Here is a 17,406-nt window from a genome sequence, read left to right on the forward strand (position 1 = left end):
TCATTCTCGCTTGTGTCGGCTTGCCACCGCTTTTTGACTTCTTTAGTCCAAATACTGTTCTGAGAGCCAACTTCTCCCAGCAAGCCCCCTGCCCAGCTCCGACCCCCAGGGTGTTTGTGTTCTCAATGCCTCAGCGCGCCTTCCAGCGGCAGCCAACTGTTGCCGAGGTTTTCTAGGGTGAACTCTTTCGTCCCTTTCTCTACGCGCATGCCGGGACCATACTTATGACTGGTGTGCCTTAAGTCAGACTTGCTTAAGGGCACGCTGGACCTTTCAAGTCATAGCAGCCAAATGGCAGAAATCACATAACCAACTCAAACAATGTGTTTCGGTGTCAGTATAGAAACAGATAAACAAAGATAATTCATTTTTGTCATTTTATAGTTGCAATGATTTTTAATTAGGATAGTTTTATTTGTGATAATGGTTACCCTAATCATTGGCCTTGAATACGTACCCATCCTCACTATTTTTCCACCTCATCATTCTTTGTTCAGTAATTAGTGAAAAAGTGTAGTTTTTTCCCATTAGTTGGTAAAGTGGAAACCTAACAAGGCCTTCCTTGAAAAAAAAAAACTGAATAAAATACATAATAGCTGATATATGTGTGTCTACTTAAAGTTTCAACCTTTAAACTTTGAATCAGTCACAAAATATTCACTTTACTATTCCTCCCTTACTAATCCATGTAAGTGGCCTTTGGTAAAAATATCAGCACATTTACATTGTTATTTATTCTGGAAGTATTAGCACTACTAATCTGTTTGCCTTCTTAAAATTTTGTTAAGAGTCTAAGAAATCAGCAAGATAGTGACTACTGAACCCATTAGGGGATGTATCTGAGCACCTCTGCTAGTATACATTTTAACTTCCAATTCATCCTGAAACTCTTAAATGCAATTTTATTTCAGGATTTGTTTTCACTATTTCCTCCACTTTTTTTTTTTTCCTCTCTAAGATTTACCCTCTGGTTCACTCCTCAGATGTCCGCAATGGCTATTGCTGGGCCAGGACAAGGCCAGGAGCCAAGAGTTTCATTGGGATCTCCCACATGGGTGCAGAGGCCCAAGTATTTAGGCCATCATCTGCTGCTTTTTCCAGGTCATTAAGAGGTGGCTGGATCAGAAGTGAAACAGCCAAGACTCAAAGCGGCACCCATATGGGATACTTGTGGCGGTTTTATTTGTTAAGCCACAGCTCCTGCCCCACACTGTTTCTCTGAATTTCTAAGAGCAGAAGGCACACTCTTGGCCTGGTCTCAATTTACCAAAGCATGAATTGGATAAGAAAGTACTTAAATAAATAGATGATAATTTAGGGTGGACCTTTAACATAAAGCAAGCAATAATCTCCTCTTTAAATAAGCACTTATAATAAGGCATTTGTGAGTTTATAATCTAAAATAGGGAGCCAGCACTGTGGGAAACAGGTAAAGCCACTGCCTGCGCCACCACTGCTCCCATCCCATATGGGCACTGGTTCAAGACCTGCCTGCTCCACTTCCGATCCAGCTCCCAGCTAATGCACCTGGGAAAGCAGTGGAGGAGGGCCCAATGCTTGGGCTCCTGCACCCACATGGGAGACCTGAAAGAAGCTCCTGGCTCCTGGCTTCGGCCTGGCCCAGCCCCAGCCATTGCAGCTATTTGGAGAGTGAACCAGCGGATGGAAGCTCTCTCTCTCTTTCTGTCCCTCTCTGTGTGTAACTCTGCCTTTCAAATAAATAAATACATCTTTAAAAAAAAATCTAAAATTGCAATTTGACATTTGTTGGTCTTCATAATATCAAACACTACTATTATTATTTTCCCCTATCAAGTTCAACTTCATAAACATGTCTTAAATCAAATTTCCTTTTGAAGTTTTACAAATTGATTCTACAGGAAAAGTTTAGGATAGTAAATCATTTGTTTGTCTTTAGATGAACAGGAATCTGTATAATGATATCCTCAAAACAGTTGTTAATACTGGAAAGTCACTACTATTATCTTTAAAATAAATTTATTTCTCTGGGTTATGTATGTGTTTTATCTGAATCACTTTAATTGGTACCATGTTCAATGCTTTTCTAGACAACAAATTTTTTTTTTTTTTTTTTTTTTTTTTTACAAATGTTTTTTTTTACATGCCAAAACTTGGGGCTTTGGGGCCAGTACTGTGGCCCAGCAGGTTAAAGCCCAGCCCTACAGTGCCGGCATCCCAGCTGGCGATTCTAGTCCCAGCCGTTCCACTTCCAATCCAGATCTCTGCTATGACCAGGGAATGCAGTAAAAGATGGCCCAAGTCCTTGGGCCCCTGCATCCGAGTGGGAGACCAGGAAGAAGCTCCTGGCTCCTGGCTTCAGATTGGCTCAGCTCCAGCCACCGCAGCCATATGGGGAGTGAACCAACAGATGGACGACCTTTCTCTCTGTCTCTACCTCTCTCTGTAACTCTGTCTTTCAAATAAATAAAATAAATCTTAAAAAAAAAAAAAACTTGGGGCTGGCACTGTGGCATAGTAGGTTAGGCCTCTGCCTGTGGTGCCAGCATCCCAACCAGGAAGGGTTAAATTCCGGCTGCTCCACTTCTGATCCAACTTCCTGCTGGTGGCCTGGGAAAGCAGTGAAAGACCCACATGGGAGACCCAGAGGAAGCTCCTGACTTCTGGCTTCAGATAAGCCAAGCTCTGGCTATTGCAGCCATTTGGGGAATGAACCAACGGATGGAGGACCTCTCTCTATTTCTCCCTCTGTGTGTGAGCCTGCCTCTCAGAAAAATAAATCTTTTTTTTTAAAGATACATGGCAAAATTTTACAATTTTAACTATTTTTATTGAGGAAAAATAATTACACTATTTTCTTTTCTTTTTTTTGACAGGTAGAGTTACAGACAGTAAGAGAGAGAAAGAAACAGAAAGGTCTTCCTTCCATTGGTTCACTCTCCCCAAATGGCCGCCACGGCCGGTGCTGCGCTGATCCCAAAGCCAGGAGCCAGGCGCTTCCTCCTGGTCTCCCATATGGGTACGGGGGCCCAAGCACCTGGCCCATCCTCTACTGCCTTCCTGGGCCACAGCAGAGAGCTGGACTGCAAGAGGAGCAACTGGGACTAGAACCCGGCACCCATATGGGATGCCAGCGCCACAGGCAGAGTATTAACCAAGTGAGCCATGGTGCCAGCCCCTACACTATTTTCTTAGAGAGAGTGTAATGAGCTGAACATGACTTCATCTTTGCTGGTAACTCACAAGGCTCTGTGGCTTTGCTTGTGAAAATCGGTCACTGGGCAGTTGTTTTTGTTTGTTTGTTTGTTTGTTTACAGGCAGAGTAGACAGTGAGAGAGACAGACAGAAAGGTCTTCCTTTTGCCGTTGGTTCACCCTCCAATGGCCGCCATGGCCAGCGCGCTGCGGCTGGCGCATCGCGCTGATCTGAAGCCAGGAGCCAGGAGCCAGGTGCTTCTCCTGGTCTCCCATGGGGTGCAGGGCCCAAGCACTTGGGCCATCCTCCACTGCCTTCCCGGGCCATAGCAGAGAGCTGGCCTGGAAGAGGGGCAACCGGGACAGAATCCGGTGCCCCGACCGGGACTAGAACCCGGTGTGCCGGCGCCGCTAGGTGGAGGATTAGCCTAGGTGGAGGATTAGGCAGTTTTACAAAGCAGCGATGCCCCCTGCAGACTGGTTAACAGACTGTCCAGGCTAACAGGCTGGGCCCCCGTGCTTTTAGTGCTGTGCTGTCCCTTCCCACCAGCTCCATCCTTCTGACCCTGCCTATATGCAGCCCTGGTCTGCCTCCGAGCACGCAGCTCACTTTAGATGCTCAGACAGGGTCAGGAGGATGTGCTTTGTGGCAGATGTTTGCTACCTAAGGGCTTTGTCATTCATTTCCAGGTTCCAAGTTGGGCTCCTAATTACCTGGTTGGGAACACTTCACATCAGAAGAACTAGCAAACTGCTCAGACCCTAAAAACTGCTTCCTATTCCCCTCATCTTCCTTCCAGATACAAAACTCTGATTACAGAATTTTAAAACAATATTAGCTCACACTACGATGGATCGTCCTTATTCTCTCGAAGGCACCTTTAGAATCACTTGACATACATCAATCAGTGCATCATCAAAGTGATTCTCAGGGTACTTCCAATTTCCAGATGAGGAAATGGAGCCCAAAAGTCAGCAATCTGCCCATTGGTCCACAGCTGCTCCAGAGCTGAGACTAATGCTGTGGACTCCAAACCCATATTCCTTTCTGTCACCACCTACAGGATTCTGACTGCTGTCTCTGCATGGATACTCGTGGCTCCAAATTAGGCTCCACTGAAACAATTCAGACATCTTTCTGAACACCTAGGTTCAGCCAGCATCCTCCACTTTTAAGTTCCTCCTGCTCTTCTTGTTCTAACTGTAGTCAGCATCAGCAACTAGCAACCATCAAGCATTTTCTGCATGCCAGACACCTTAGAAAGTCGAGCGTATTTCAGAAAGTTCAGTGGAAATGGAATTTTGAAAACGAGTTCATTTGGTGCAGAAACATTTTGAAATCCAGGCATAATCTTTTCATAATGGGCATTTTCCATCAACTTTTTGAAGACCCATTGTATGTATGTATTTCAAGATGTTTCTGCATCACAATAAATCCATTTTTAAATTCCATTTTCTGCCAGATTTTGGAAATACCCCATGAGAATGCTGTCCTCATGTAAGGACCAGAGGCTCAAAGACATGAGGTGGCCCGTCCAAACCACACAGTGATGGGCAGAACCAACACGCTCATTCCTCTGATACCTCAAGGACAAAAGCCTCCATCACTCTCTCTCTCTGCCTATGGGGATAGAAGCCAAATTCCTCACTGGTAGGCAAGGTGCCATGCTATCTTTCCACCTTATCTTCTGCTGGGCTCCAGCTCAACTCCTGTGTACCAGACTGGCATGTCTGTGCGCCTTCTCCCCCAACCCACAGGCTCACTCCCAGCTTCCACCCGTGTTCCCACGACCTAGCAGCCCTTGTTTTCTCCTTTTTGCCTGCTCAAGTCCTGTGCCGCTATAGAGCGGTTCAGTCTTCATCTCAAGCAAGAGCCTCCTCCATGAAACACTCCAGACTTTGCCAGCCTTGCTTCTCCCATGAGCCCAAGCACCTGGGGCCAGTCCCTGGAGTGCCTCTCGTGTACTCCAGGGTGAACTAACAGAAGGTCTCACAACTGCACGCTTAACACTCTTGACTCCCGTAGCATCACACTTCATATATTATGATCTAGCATCACACTTCATATATTATGATCGGAAGCAACGTATGCCATTTTCCCTTGACCCATTGTGCCACGACGTGGGGCGAACGGTATTTCATGAACAAAGTGCACAGTAAAAAGAACACATCTTTGATGCCTCCTGATACAGCTGCCTCTCCCAAAAGGCACTTCCAACACATGGAAGGGTATACACAGGAGTACACAAGGGACCTTCAGAGACTTCGTGGACAAATACATGCTGATACTACACATCTCCCTAGAACCTGCCTTAATGAAAACTACTTACAGACTTAAAAACATCATCTGCACCAGGATAAACCTGTCTTTTTAAAAATTCCATCTCCAGGAACTTTTTAAGCATCTTTACACATTCCTTACTCTTTCCAATATGAAACGATAACAATGACAACAGACATACTATGTGACAGATGGTATTGTGAGTACGTCACGAATATTTAACTAACTTAGTCTGCCTGACAACCCTTTTTTTTCTTTCCTTTTTTTTTTTTTTTTTGACAGGTAGAGTTATAGACAGTGAGAGAGAGAGAGACAGAGAGAAAGGTCTTCCTTCTGTTAGTTCACTCCCCAAATGGCTGCCACAGCCGGCTCTGCGCCGATCCAAAGCCAGGAGCCAGGCGCTTCCTCCTGGTCTCTCATGCAGGCGCAGGGGCCCAAGAAATTGGGCCATCCTCTACTGCCCTCCCGGGCCACAGCAGAGAGCTAGACCTGAAGAGGAGCAACCGGGACTAGAACCAGCACCCATATGGGATGCCAGTGCCGCAGGCGGAGGATCAACTAAGTGAGCCACGGCGCCGCCCTCCCCCCACCCCAACACTTTGAGGTAGGTGTTATTATTCCCCCTCCTTTCAGAGAAAGATACTGAGTCACAGAGTGGTTAGGTAACTTGCCTGAGGTCACAGAGCTGGGATTCGAAGCTAAGCATTGAGTTAATGCTGTCTGACCAATAAAATCATGTACTTTTTCTTCTGATAGAAAAAGTAATGTCTAAGTATTTTTAAAAAATCAGGTAACAAACAAAGCAGATGGAGAGCACCATTCACAATCCAATCACTCAGTATTAATAACCTACTCAGGCAGATACAAGCACACACTAGTTTCTCAAAAATGGAACTGAATTGTACATCAGTACAATTCATCTTTTGTCTTTCAATTCAAAATCTTCCACAGCTTCATAAGGTATAAGCTATGTATCATAAAAATTAGTTTTAATCATACCAATAATTTTTGTAAATTTACAGAGTATTGTAAATATTACTACAATCCCATCTTAGACCCTCCCATTACTCCAAAGACCTCCTTAGTACCATTTGCACCCATGCAGTTCCTTCCCTCAGCCCCTGGCACCTGCTGACCTATTCTCTCCATATGGTCATGGATTTATCTGTACTGGATACTTAAAATAAAGAGGATCATAAAATAACTGGTCTTTGAATACAATTTCTTTTTTTTTTTTTTTTTGACAGGCAGAGTGGACAGTGAGAGAGAGAGACAGAGAGAAAGGTCTTCCTTTGCCGTTGGTTCACCCTCCAATGGCCGCCGCGGCCAGCGCGCTGCGGCCGGCGCACCGCACCGATCCGATGGCAGGAGCCAGGAGCCAGGTGCTTTTCCTGGTCTCCCATGGGGTGCAGGGCCCAAGCACCTGGGCCATCCTCCACTGCACTTCCGGGCCACAGCAGAGAGCTGGCCTGGAAGAGGGGCAACCGGGACAGAATCCGGCGCCCCGACCGGGACTAGAACCCGGTGTGCCGGCGCCGCTAGGCGGAGGATTAGCCTAGTGAGCCGTGGCGCCGGCCCTGAATACAATTTCTTAGCATAATGTTTTTCAAGGTTCATCCATGCTATAACTTTACTTTAGTCTTTTCAATGGTTGAAAAAAACACTGATTGGATATACTACAGTTCATTCAGCAACTCATGGACATTTTGATTGTGAATGAAAAATGCTGCTATGAATTTTCTACACACACTTGATCTTAGCCAAAAGGCTGAGAAGCGATGCTATGAATTTTCTTTTTAAAATTTTCATGTACAAATCTTCATGAACATATATTTTCATTTCTCAGGTAAATACCTAGGAATAAAATTGCTGGGTCATATAGTAAGTTTTCCAAAGTGGCAATACAATTTTATATTCCCACCAGCACTATGCAATTCCAGTTAAAGTTCTCTAGTTCTAGTTTCTCTATATCCTTGCCAACATTTGTTGGCTATTTGGCTATATAGTCTACTTTTTTGATTACAGATATCCCAGTGGACAGGAAATCACACCTCACTGTGGTTTGACCAGCAGTTCATTCCCTAATTACTGATTTTGAGCATCTTTCCACATGGTTATTGGTCATTCAGATGTTATCTTTGATGAAAATTTTTGCCCAGTTTTTAACTAAGTAATTCATTTTTTATTATCAGATTCTAATAGTTATTTATGTATTCTGTGTTCAGGTCTTTTATCGAATGTGGGTGTCTTCAAAAAGTTCATGGAAAATTCACACAATGAAAACGTTATGCCTGTATTTCAATTCTTTTTGCACCAAAAGAACTATCTTACAATTCCATTTTCCATGAATTTCTTGATGTGCCCTGTGTTTAATTTCTAAATATGTTCTCACAGTCTGTAACTTTTCACTTTCTTAATGGTGTCTTTTAAAGCACAAGCACATTCTGAATTTTGATGCTGTTTCAATATTTTGCTTTTATCGTTTGTGCTTTTGGGGTCATATTTGAGAAGTTTTTACCAGGGCTGGTGCTGCAGCACAGCAAGTTAAGCTTTGGCCTGCAGCGCTGGCACATCCTATGTGGGTGCAAGTTGAGAGTCCCAGCTGCTCCGCTTCTGATCCAGCTCCGTGCTAATGCACCTGGGAAAGCATCAGAGGATGGCCCAAGTCCTTGGGCCCCCGCATCCACAGAGGAGACCCAGATGAAGCTCCTGGGTTCGGGCTTTGCCCTGGCCCAGCGCTGGCTGTTGCAGCCATTTGAAGAGTGAACCAGCAGATGGAAGATCTCTGCCTCTCCCTAATTCTGCCTTCAAATAATTAAAAATAAAAAAAATTATACAAGACCTTTTTTTTTTTTTTTTTTGACAGGCAGAGTGGACAGTGAGAGAGAGACAGAGAGAAGGGTCTCACTTATTTTTCCGTTGGTTCACCCCCCAATGGCTGCTGTGGCCGGTGCACCATGCTGATCTGAAGCCAGGAGCCAGGTGCTTCTCTTGGTCTCCCATGGGATGCAGGGCCCAAGGACTTGGGCCATCCTCCACTGCACTCCCTGGCCACAGCAGAGAGCTGGCCTGGAAGAGGGGCAACCGGGACAGAATCCAGCGCCCCGACCAGGACTAGAACCCGGTGTGCCATCGCCGCAGGCAGAGGATTAGCCTAGTGAGCCGCGGCACTGGCCCAAGACCTGTTTTAAAACTGCTTTTCCCCTCACTTATTGGTATTTCTTGGACATATTTCTAAGTCAATAAATGCAGATCTGCATCATTACGTTTATGGCTTTTTTTTTTTTTAATGGAAGAAAGGAAACAACAGGGCATGCTACTCAAAATTCCCAGCATGATGCTGTGCATTCTTGGGTCCTTCCTCTGTCCCTTTTGGAACATCTGTCTGGTACCTCCTCTGTGGGTTGCAACCAAAAACTTTACAGACTATTAGCTTCATGACATTGGCCACACAGGTTCCTAGCACATTTTCCATTGGCTTAAAAATCCCTCCATCAGATTCCAGCAATGTGATGCTTATAAGGAACCCATATTTCCCTGTAATTTGGGATTTGACGGTGCTTCTTCCTGCATCTCATCTACTGAATTCTCTAAAGCTACATTGGTCCTTAGAAATGACTGAACTCCAGTTTACATATTAATGTGCAAGTGTAGGAAAACAAATAGTGGGTAAAAGTAATTGGCACATGTTTTAAAGGAAGAGTTAAAGGAATGGGTTTTCCTGAATCAAGCTGTGATTTTATCCTTCAAGAGGTTCCAAAATGGGATGGAGGCTGCTTCCTGGCCACTGTTATGACCACTTTACTGGCTTTGTGGCCAGGGCAGGAGGCATTGAAGGGCAGAAACTTCTTTAGGAAATGGCCTGAGAGAAGGGCCTCAGAACTAGAGCGAGGAAGGTGGATTACAGGATTTGAGAGTACAGTGCCCAACGTGCCAGGCTGGTGGAAGAGATGGCTCCTGGACAGCCATTTTGATGAGAAGCCAAGTGGGTGACCATGCTCCTCTGAATAACTGGCACCCTAAGTGTAGGGTGCAGAAACTGGAAGGCAAGTACTAACACTAGCCCCAGGTGGATAACAGCCAATGCAAGGTTAGGGAAGTGGCACTAAGCAAATGGGCATGTTAGGCATCATCAACAGAGATTTCCCAAGCTGGTAGATCTCCGTAAAGATTGAGAAACCAAGAGTTGTTTTAAGACTCAGCCTCAGAGCTTCAACTTCTGGTTTTCAAATGGGAAGCAACCAGCCAATACAAGGGCCCCTGGAACATTCTGGAAGACTAACGGAGGGACCAGATGAAAGAACTAATGTGAAAGCCTGGCCTTAGGGGAACACGTGGATGTGTGGGGAAGAACTGTGAAGGGCAGGCTAAGGACGGATTTGCAGCGCGCAAGGACAGGAAGAGCCGGGCAGGGGCCTGGAGTCCAGGGTGGGAACCCCAGGGAAGGTTCTAAGATGACTAATTGGTTTTTAAAAGGCATAATTTACCTTCAGTGAAAACTGCACCCATCTTCAGTGTAGAGCGAGCTTCCAGAACCGAATAGGAAAGTTAGCTGGAGGTGGCACTCTTGAGAGCCAAGGAACCTGGAGGCAGGAATGAAAGGCCAGACCTTTAACATTCTGGGTGTACCTGTGCCCCCCATCCCCCCTGCTTTGGGGGGGGTCTCATTTGCTGATATAAAGGCAGAGCCATCTTTGCTCAGGGGTTCAACCTCATACCCAGTTGTAAGCGTTTTCCTACTTGGCCACCGCCAAGAATGTGCTTCACCGTGGGGGGCAGGGGGGAAGCGAGCTGGAGGACCCCCACGGGGTGGCCCACACCTCCTCCTTGCAGCTTGCTGCTCCAGGCCTGGGGAGCTGAGCTCTTGTAGTGCAGCAGCTGCGCGCTCAGACAGGCCGACCTTGGTACCCAGGGGAGCTGGGGGTGGGGTCACATCATCCCGGGGCCACGATGTACCTTTCCCTGCGTTTGCAGACCTTGCAGCAACAGCCTCAGTGCTTGCAGCTGCCAGCTTGCACAGAGGCTAGAGTTGGGGGGCAGTGGGCGTGGCGGCTCACCCTCTCCCGCCCAACCATCCCGGGAACGTTCTGAAATGTATCCAAAAGTTCGCCGGCCGCGCGCGCGCCAAAAGTAGAAAGGGCACAACCCCCCACCACTCCCGGCGTTGCGTGTCCCTACCTCGCCACTCGGGCTGCACCTCCGGCTGCGGCGCACACGCCTCCTCCGCCTCCTCCGCGGCAGCCTCGCCGTCGGTTGGGTGCTTCCTTTGCAGCCGTCCCCAGGCGGGAGAGCCGGCCGGAGAGTCTTGTGCTTCTTCCTGGGACACCATGCCCAACGACGACGCCTTCAGCAAGCCCTCAACGCCTTCGGAGGCTCCGCACGCCCCGGGGGCACCGCCGCAGGGCAAGGCTGGAGGCTTCGGCAAGGCGGCCGGAGCGCTGCTTGGGGCGGCCGGCGGGTCGGGCGCCGGGGGCAGCGGCGGCGGCTCCGGGGCGACTGGCGTGGGCGCCGCGAACAAGAAGTCCCCACGGCTGCCCAAGTGTGCGCGCTGCAGGAATCACGGCTACGCGTCGCCGCTCAAGGGCCACAAGCGCTTCTGCATGTGGCGGGACTGCCAGTGCAAGAAGTGCAACCTGATTGCCGAGAGACAGCGCGTGATGGCCGCGCAGGTGAGTGCTGGCGGCCGGGAACCGGGGTTCAGCCCCGAGCTTTTCGGAGAAAGTCCTCCGGCGTGGCCAGTGCCACGAGGCTCCGGGTTCGGGAGGGACGCGAGTGGCGCGCTCGGGGTTCAGGGCGCTTGGCTGCGCACCGACGCCGGATGCGGACGGCCGGGGACGCGTCTCTGTTCTGCCGGTGTAGACGCAGTCGCGGGGTTCACTCCGCTCGGGAGCCCCTGGGATCCCCGGTCTCGCCCTGCAGCAGAGTTGCGGGTATTCATCTGCCGCAGGGGGCCCCTCGAACTCCCAACACCACGGTAGAAGCGGAGACTTGCAGGGTTCGCTCCGCTCGGGGGGGAGGGGTGTCGCGATCTCTTAAACCGCCCCCCAGTGAAGACGGGGATTGCGCCTTGCTGTAGGGTTCTCAGGATATGCGACCCCTCCCAGCGGATTCGCAGGGTTCACCTAGCTGGTGGTGAAAGGTGGGGGCTCACCATCTATGAACCCCACCTTTGAGCTCGGTTGTGGGGTTCCCTGAAATTTTTAACTCTGCCCCCTTAGGGTTGCGGGGTTCACTTTACTCGACGGTACCAGGCATCCCTGACTCCCCCGCTCCGAACAGTCTGGGATTCCAAATGCCGCCGGCTAACAGAGCTTCGGGGTTTGCAGCTGAAGGAGGGGACCCCCCCTCCCCCCCGTCTCCGACCCGGTTCTCCGAGCGAGCGGAAGGTTGCAAAGTTCTCCCCCCGCCCCCTCCGGTGCTCGTGGGGCTCCCCTGCGGCGCCGCTCGTCTGCGCTGCGCTCTAAACGAAGGCGGGTCCTGGGGGGAGGGGTCGCCCACGCGGGGGCCTCCGTTAGGCCGGCGGGGGGTAGGGCGAGAGGCTGCGCGCGCCGCGGCTCTCGGGGTCGGGCGTCGGAAGCCTGTCTGCTCTGGCACAGTCCGCGGCGTGGACGCCGGCGCAGCGTGGTCGGCGGTGCGCTGCGGCGGCCTTTCGTATTCGCCGCCGGAGGACGCAGGCTTGGCGTCACAGCCATTTTGAGCACGCTGGAAATGTTATTAACGTTTAAAAATGTTTGGCCTCCCCCCACCTCTGGTTGTTCCAGTGCAGGTTGCTTTGCGTGTATTTTAAAACTTAGAATTTCAGAGAGAGCGGCGCGCGGCGGAAGTGCGCGCATACAGAGTTTTGTCGGCTGTTCGTACTTTTTTTTTTTTTAAACACCTCAGCGACGGGAGTTCACGTCCTTGGCGTTCGAAAAGGGTTTCTCAAAGACAATAAAACATTCTTTCCACCTACACATGGTTTCATGTTTTTAACCCAAGTTATTTGAAGTGAAAAGACACGGGAGAAACGCTTGCTAACGGTGTGCTGCGTTTGCTAAGGAACGCGTAGGTATCTTCCGTTGTGAAGGACTTCAACGTAAGAACGGCGAACGCTTAGTGTGTACGCCGGCGTTTAGAAATGAGCCTAAAATTCTGTGTTGGCCGCAGGTATTGCGAGTGTAAGTTAAGAAAATGGTGGTTTTTCCTTAGTTGACGCCTGGGTTTTCATTTTAATGTAGAGTGGGGGGCGGGGAGAATACACCGACTTTATGAAGTGTTCAAATGGTTGGCCAACAACTTGAAAAAATTACGGACTAGCAGGTAGAAAAAAATGGTCTCAGCATTTAGTTGTGGGCTTAAATATTTAGTGTGGAGAGTAGACTTGGAGGGAATTTCCCTCAAAATGTAATATTAGTTATTTAAGTAGGGGCATTAATGTAGAGTAGCCTCTGTCAATAGGGTAATTTTAAGGACGTTGTATGTTAAATCAAAAGCAACTCCAGGTTACTCGTGCAGTGTGAAACTTCAGTATTTTCCGTTCCAGAACGCTTGTACTGTGCTAGATGAATCCTTAAAAACTCATAAAATGGTTGCTGTTTGGTCAACCTGAACTAATTTGAAATTGTAAAAAAAAAAAAAAAATTGAGATTGATCTGCAGGAATGTGTGATTCTAAAACAACTGCATTTTTAATCAATTGCTTCCCCCTTCCCAAATTAAATAACATTTCCTAAGAAACCTGGAGAGAAAATCTTACAAAGGTGTCCTTAGTTCATGGAATAAACTGTATGGTCTGAGTTTCTATAAAACAAGGCATAAATATGCATTAATATACTAAAGAGATTTGCAGGGCTTTTTCAAAATTTGTTTCTGCCAAAGCCATTGATAGGATAAATCTGTTGACCAATTTAAAATCCAAGATTTAAGTTTAATTTAGTCTTAATTGATTTTTTGGAAGTTCATTTTTCTAAACTGAAGACTCTGGTGATGAGTAAAAGTTACTTCCAAATTAATTGGTTGTCTAAGTTTGGGCTGCCATTGTCCTTAAACAATATGGAAACATGGTTCTGTTTCTGATTCTCCCTTTTCGGCTTGTATCTGGGGCTCTGAGGTTCAGGTGCATCACTTTCTCATGTCATCATCAATAGTCAGTTTCAACAAAAAGCCTCTTTTTGTTACATGGAGTAATAAGCAAGGCCGCAATTTATTTTCTTAAAAGTTTTTGCAAGCTTTAACAATGTTATTTAAGAGAAGATAAGGAGAAGAGGGACCAGGCTGTCTTAGGCTGGGTCAGGCTGCTCACCTGGCTCCCTTCCCTCCGGCCTGGAGCCCTGTTGCCTGCTGCTCCCGTTCTGTGGCCCCAGCGCCCACCCCCGCCCCCACCCCATCCCCTTCTAGGAAAAGGGACTCAGCGGGTTCCTCAGCAGCCCTTGCTTTTCCAGCACACCTTGTTCCAGAGTCTTCCAGTGTGTTCTGCCCTTTCAGCTTTGCTGTCCTGAGTCCTACGCATGCAGTTCTTCAAGGCTGGTTTCCAATGCCGGGTCAGGCTGATTCCTGCGTTTTAAAGATGGTTCCTGTCCCTGATGTCTTCTGTAGGATTGGTGTATAGCTAGCCTTGGCCTTTAGCACATGTTGGCTTGCAGTTGCATGCTTGCTTGTCTCCTGTTGTCCTAACTTAAACAGTGAATGACTTGGCATCTAATCTCAACTCTGGTCTGCATTCATAGCATATGATGGCATTTTACACGTCTGTGGACCGCAGCTGAGAGGGAGCCCATTCTCCTTGCTTCCTAGTCTGAGTGCCTCTGACTTCTCCTGGTTGATCCCAGTGTGACTGACTTCAGTGTTTCCTGGTCTCTCCACCTCCCACACTGTTATGTCCTGAGGATCCACACACATTTCTTTAATATGAGCACCTGCTGTGGGCCAGACCCCTGGGCCCTCAGCCATTTCTCAGCTTTGGCTACACTAGAGGACTTCAGACCTCACTATCTGGGACCTGGTGAATTGGGTCCCAGCGTGAGTGGGGGCTTGAGTGGGCTTTGGCAGAGCTGCACAGGTGATTCTTGCCTGCTGAGGGGTGACGCATTGTCCTGCACTTCCAGGTGGCCCTGAGAAGGCAGCAGGCCCAGGAGGAGGAGCTGGGCATCAGCCACCCGATCCCGCTGCCCAGTGCTGCCGAGCTGCTTGTGAAGAGAGAGAACAGCGGCAGCAACCCGTGCCTCATGACGGAGAGCAGCAGCTCCTCGCAGCCTCCGCCGGCCAGCACCTCCAGCACTGCAGCCTCAGGTACGGGCCGGGGAGGAGGCGTGGGGCTCATTGGAGGACACTGGAGGGAGCAGGGTTGCAGCAGCGCAGCCTCGGGACACCCCCACCACCACCACCACCCCCCAGCCTGGAAGAACATTGAGAGCTTGGGAGTGTCCTCTGGGTCCTACCTCTGATGCTCTGCTTTGCTTTGCTCCTGGCTCCCAGACCCTTGTCAGAATCCCTGTGTGTCAGAGAGCACTGAGGTGGTTCACGTATCTTGGTCTACCTGGCTCTGCTCTGGCCGCCTGAGTGGAGGCTGAAGGTCCTCGTAACCTAGAATCCAAAGTCAGTTTTGTTTTTTTGTTTGTTTGTTTTTTCAAGGATTTATTTTATTTGGAAGGCAGAGTTACAGAGAGACAGAGATCTTTGATCTGCTGGTTCACTAAGCCGGGAGCCAGGACTCCCCAAGTGGCTGCAATGGCCGAAGCCAGGAGCCAGGAACTTCCTCCGGGTATCCCACATGGGTGCAGGGGCCCAAGGACTTGGGCCATTCTCTGTGACTTTCCCAGGCGCATTAGCAGGAAGCTGAAAGGGAAGTGGAGCAGCCGAGACTCCAACTGGTACCCATATAAGATGCCGTTGCTGCAGGTGGAGGCCTAACCTGTGATGTCACAGCTGTGGCCCCTGAAGTCCGGTTCTCTAGCAGGGAGGACGTGCCTGGAGAAGGTGTCTGAACAGGGCAAATCCTAGGTGTTGACAGGCGTAACCTCTGAGCAGTGACCCGGGAAGGCCCACCACACTGGCTCGAATTCACTGCATCTGCCAAACACTCGTTGTTCCTAGGGCTGTGTGTGCCCTCATTCATCTTGCACCATTCTCAGAGAGGCTCCCTAAGTGAGGAGGAGGTCTCAGCCCCCAACATCAGTGACGACTGCGGTGAGGAAGTTGTGGGAGAGGCCACGCTGAGTGAGCTAGAGAGTACCTGAATCCAAAGCTCAAATGAGTGGGTCTTCACGTGATCCCCACAGCCACCCTCGAGGGCTGCCAGTGACCCTTATGGGATCTCCTAGTGACATGCAGTTGTTTAAGTCACATTGACTGCAGTGGAATGAAATAGCAGCCTTTCATTGCTCTTTGGCACCAGGCACACATCAAGTGCTCAGTAGCCATTTACAGCTGAGGGTCGCCATACTGGATAGTGCATTCTCATCTTGGTGTTTGAAGGCACTGGTGTAAAATACAGGAACTCTTAAGAATTCTGCCAAAGGTCTGCGCAGTCCTGTTGTTTCTGTCAATTAAAGACAGTAGTCCCAGCTTCCCCTGGGGGAATGTGTGCCAAGACCCCCGTGAATGCTTGAAACCATGGATGGTACTGAACCCTTGATGTCCACACACAGCTGATGATGGTTTGGTTGCTCATTTAGGCATAGTAAGAGATTAACAGCAGTAACTAATAGTAAAATAGAAAAGTGCAATATATGTGTAATAAAAGTTATTTTAAACTTATGAATGGTTTATTTCTGGAATTTTCCATGTAGTATTTATGTACTACTGTTGACTGAGCACAGCTGACTATAACCATGGGTAACTGAAATGGTGGTAAGTGAAGCCGTGGGTAAGGTGGGCACCGCTGTCTACATGTTGAGAGTCATAGGAGGTCTTGAGAGCCTGCTCAGGCTCGGTGAAACCCAGCCTTGCCGAAGGCACCCCTAGCTGAGCTTTCATGAGTTGCTGAGTTGTATGTCACTAAGCCTCTGTACAGCACCCAACAAGGCACTAAAGCTCCTTGGATCTTTTGTTCCCTCTTGTCAAACGTGAGAGGGCTCTTGTGAGCCTTGGCCATTCCAAAGAAAAACAAGGTAAGCAGATGACAAAGTTCCCAGGTAGGTGTGTGTGCATGGCTGTCTCTGCATGTTGAGCTGTGGGTTTTGTCGTTTACAAAGAGTTAGGTACTCTTCTTGTTTGTTTTTGAATTGGTTGTTCATAGTGTATGTTCCTGTTATGGTTTCCAGACTTTGCTTTTTGTAGTAAGAAAAGAATATTTCAGAAGGTGTTTTGCAGGCTTCAAGACAAAATGATTATGGGATCACAAGCCATCTTGTGGGTTTAGCTGTCAGCCTGAGATGAGAATGGGGGCTGGTCTCATGAGTAAAGGGGGTTTTCAGTGCTAGACTTTGCATAGTGGAAGGCTCCTGCCGTTCTCCCTCAGCACAGGAGTCTGCAGCCGCCAGTCTTGAGGGGCGGACATTCATGATCAGCATCAATGCTGGGTGTTTTGTAGGTCAGCAGAGCTGGACTCTGCGTGTTGTCTGATGTCCTGCAGTCCACATCACGGGGAGGGACATGGTGTGATTGTACATTCTCTATGATGCCAGACGTGCAGAGAGGGATCTCAGGTGGCAAAGAGGTACTTGCTGGGTAGTTGAGCATTGGTAAAAGGGAGAGAGTCACACAAAGAAGTTGCAGGGGAGTGAGGTGGAGGGTTCAGGGTCAAGGAGGATGGAGCCAGATTCCCTTTCCGTGCCTCTGGAGCTGATAGACTGTAGAGACACTCTGGAATCTTGAACAAAAAAGGAAGAGGAATGTGGAAGCCAGGAGTGTGTGATGCTAGTGTGCTTGGCTACAGGTGGAGTAGCATTGCCCCGGAGGACTTGCCTTCTGAAGGGAGATGGCCCTTGCTGGCCAGCTCACCTGTGTGGGGTGGGAGCCACAGATTGTCAATGTT

General features: G+C 48.7%; 1 protein-coding gene and 1 long non-coding RNA gene across 4 annotated transcripts in view; one reads left to right on the forward strand and one right to left on the reverse strand.

Annotated features, from left to right (window-relative positions):
* The window catches only part of LOC127493735 (uncharacterized), a 45,460-nt gene extending 33,325 nt beyond the window's left edge, over positions 1-12,135 (reverse strand). For both annotated transcript variants that reach the window (XR_007924205.2, XR_007924204.2), the window contains exons 1-2: positions 10,633-12,135; positions 9,942-10,037 (exon numbers count right to left, since the gene is read on the reverse strand). This is a non-coding gene — a long non-coding RNA (uncharacterized lncRNA). The remainder of the gene's footprint in view (positions 1-9,941; positions 10,038-10,632) is intronic.
* The window catches only part of DMRT1 (doublesex and mab-3 related transcription factor 1), a 116,518-nt gene continuing 109,700 nt past the window's right edge, over positions 10,589-17,406 (forward strand). Inside the window, exons 1-2 of one of the 2 annotated variants that reach the window (XM_017341623.3) lie at positions 10,589-11,123; positions 14,537-14,720. In XM_017341623.3, coding sequence (XP_017197112.1) covers positions 10,782-11,123; positions 14,537-14,720 — 526 coding nt within the window. In that variant the 5' untranslated portion in view covers positions 10,589-10,781. The remainder of the gene's footprint in view (positions 11,124-14,536; positions 14,721-17,406) is intronic. The other variant, XM_002708188.4, reaches the window with a different exon arrangement.

This window comes from Oryctolagus cuniculus, chromosome 1 (genome assembly GCF_964237555.1).
Source record: "Oryctolagus cuniculus chromosome 1, mOryCun1.1, whole genome shotgun sequence".
NCBI classification, from domain to species: domain Eukaryota; kingdom Metazoa; phylum Chordata; class Mammalia; order Lagomorpha; family Leporidae; genus Oryctolagus; species Oryctolagus cuniculus.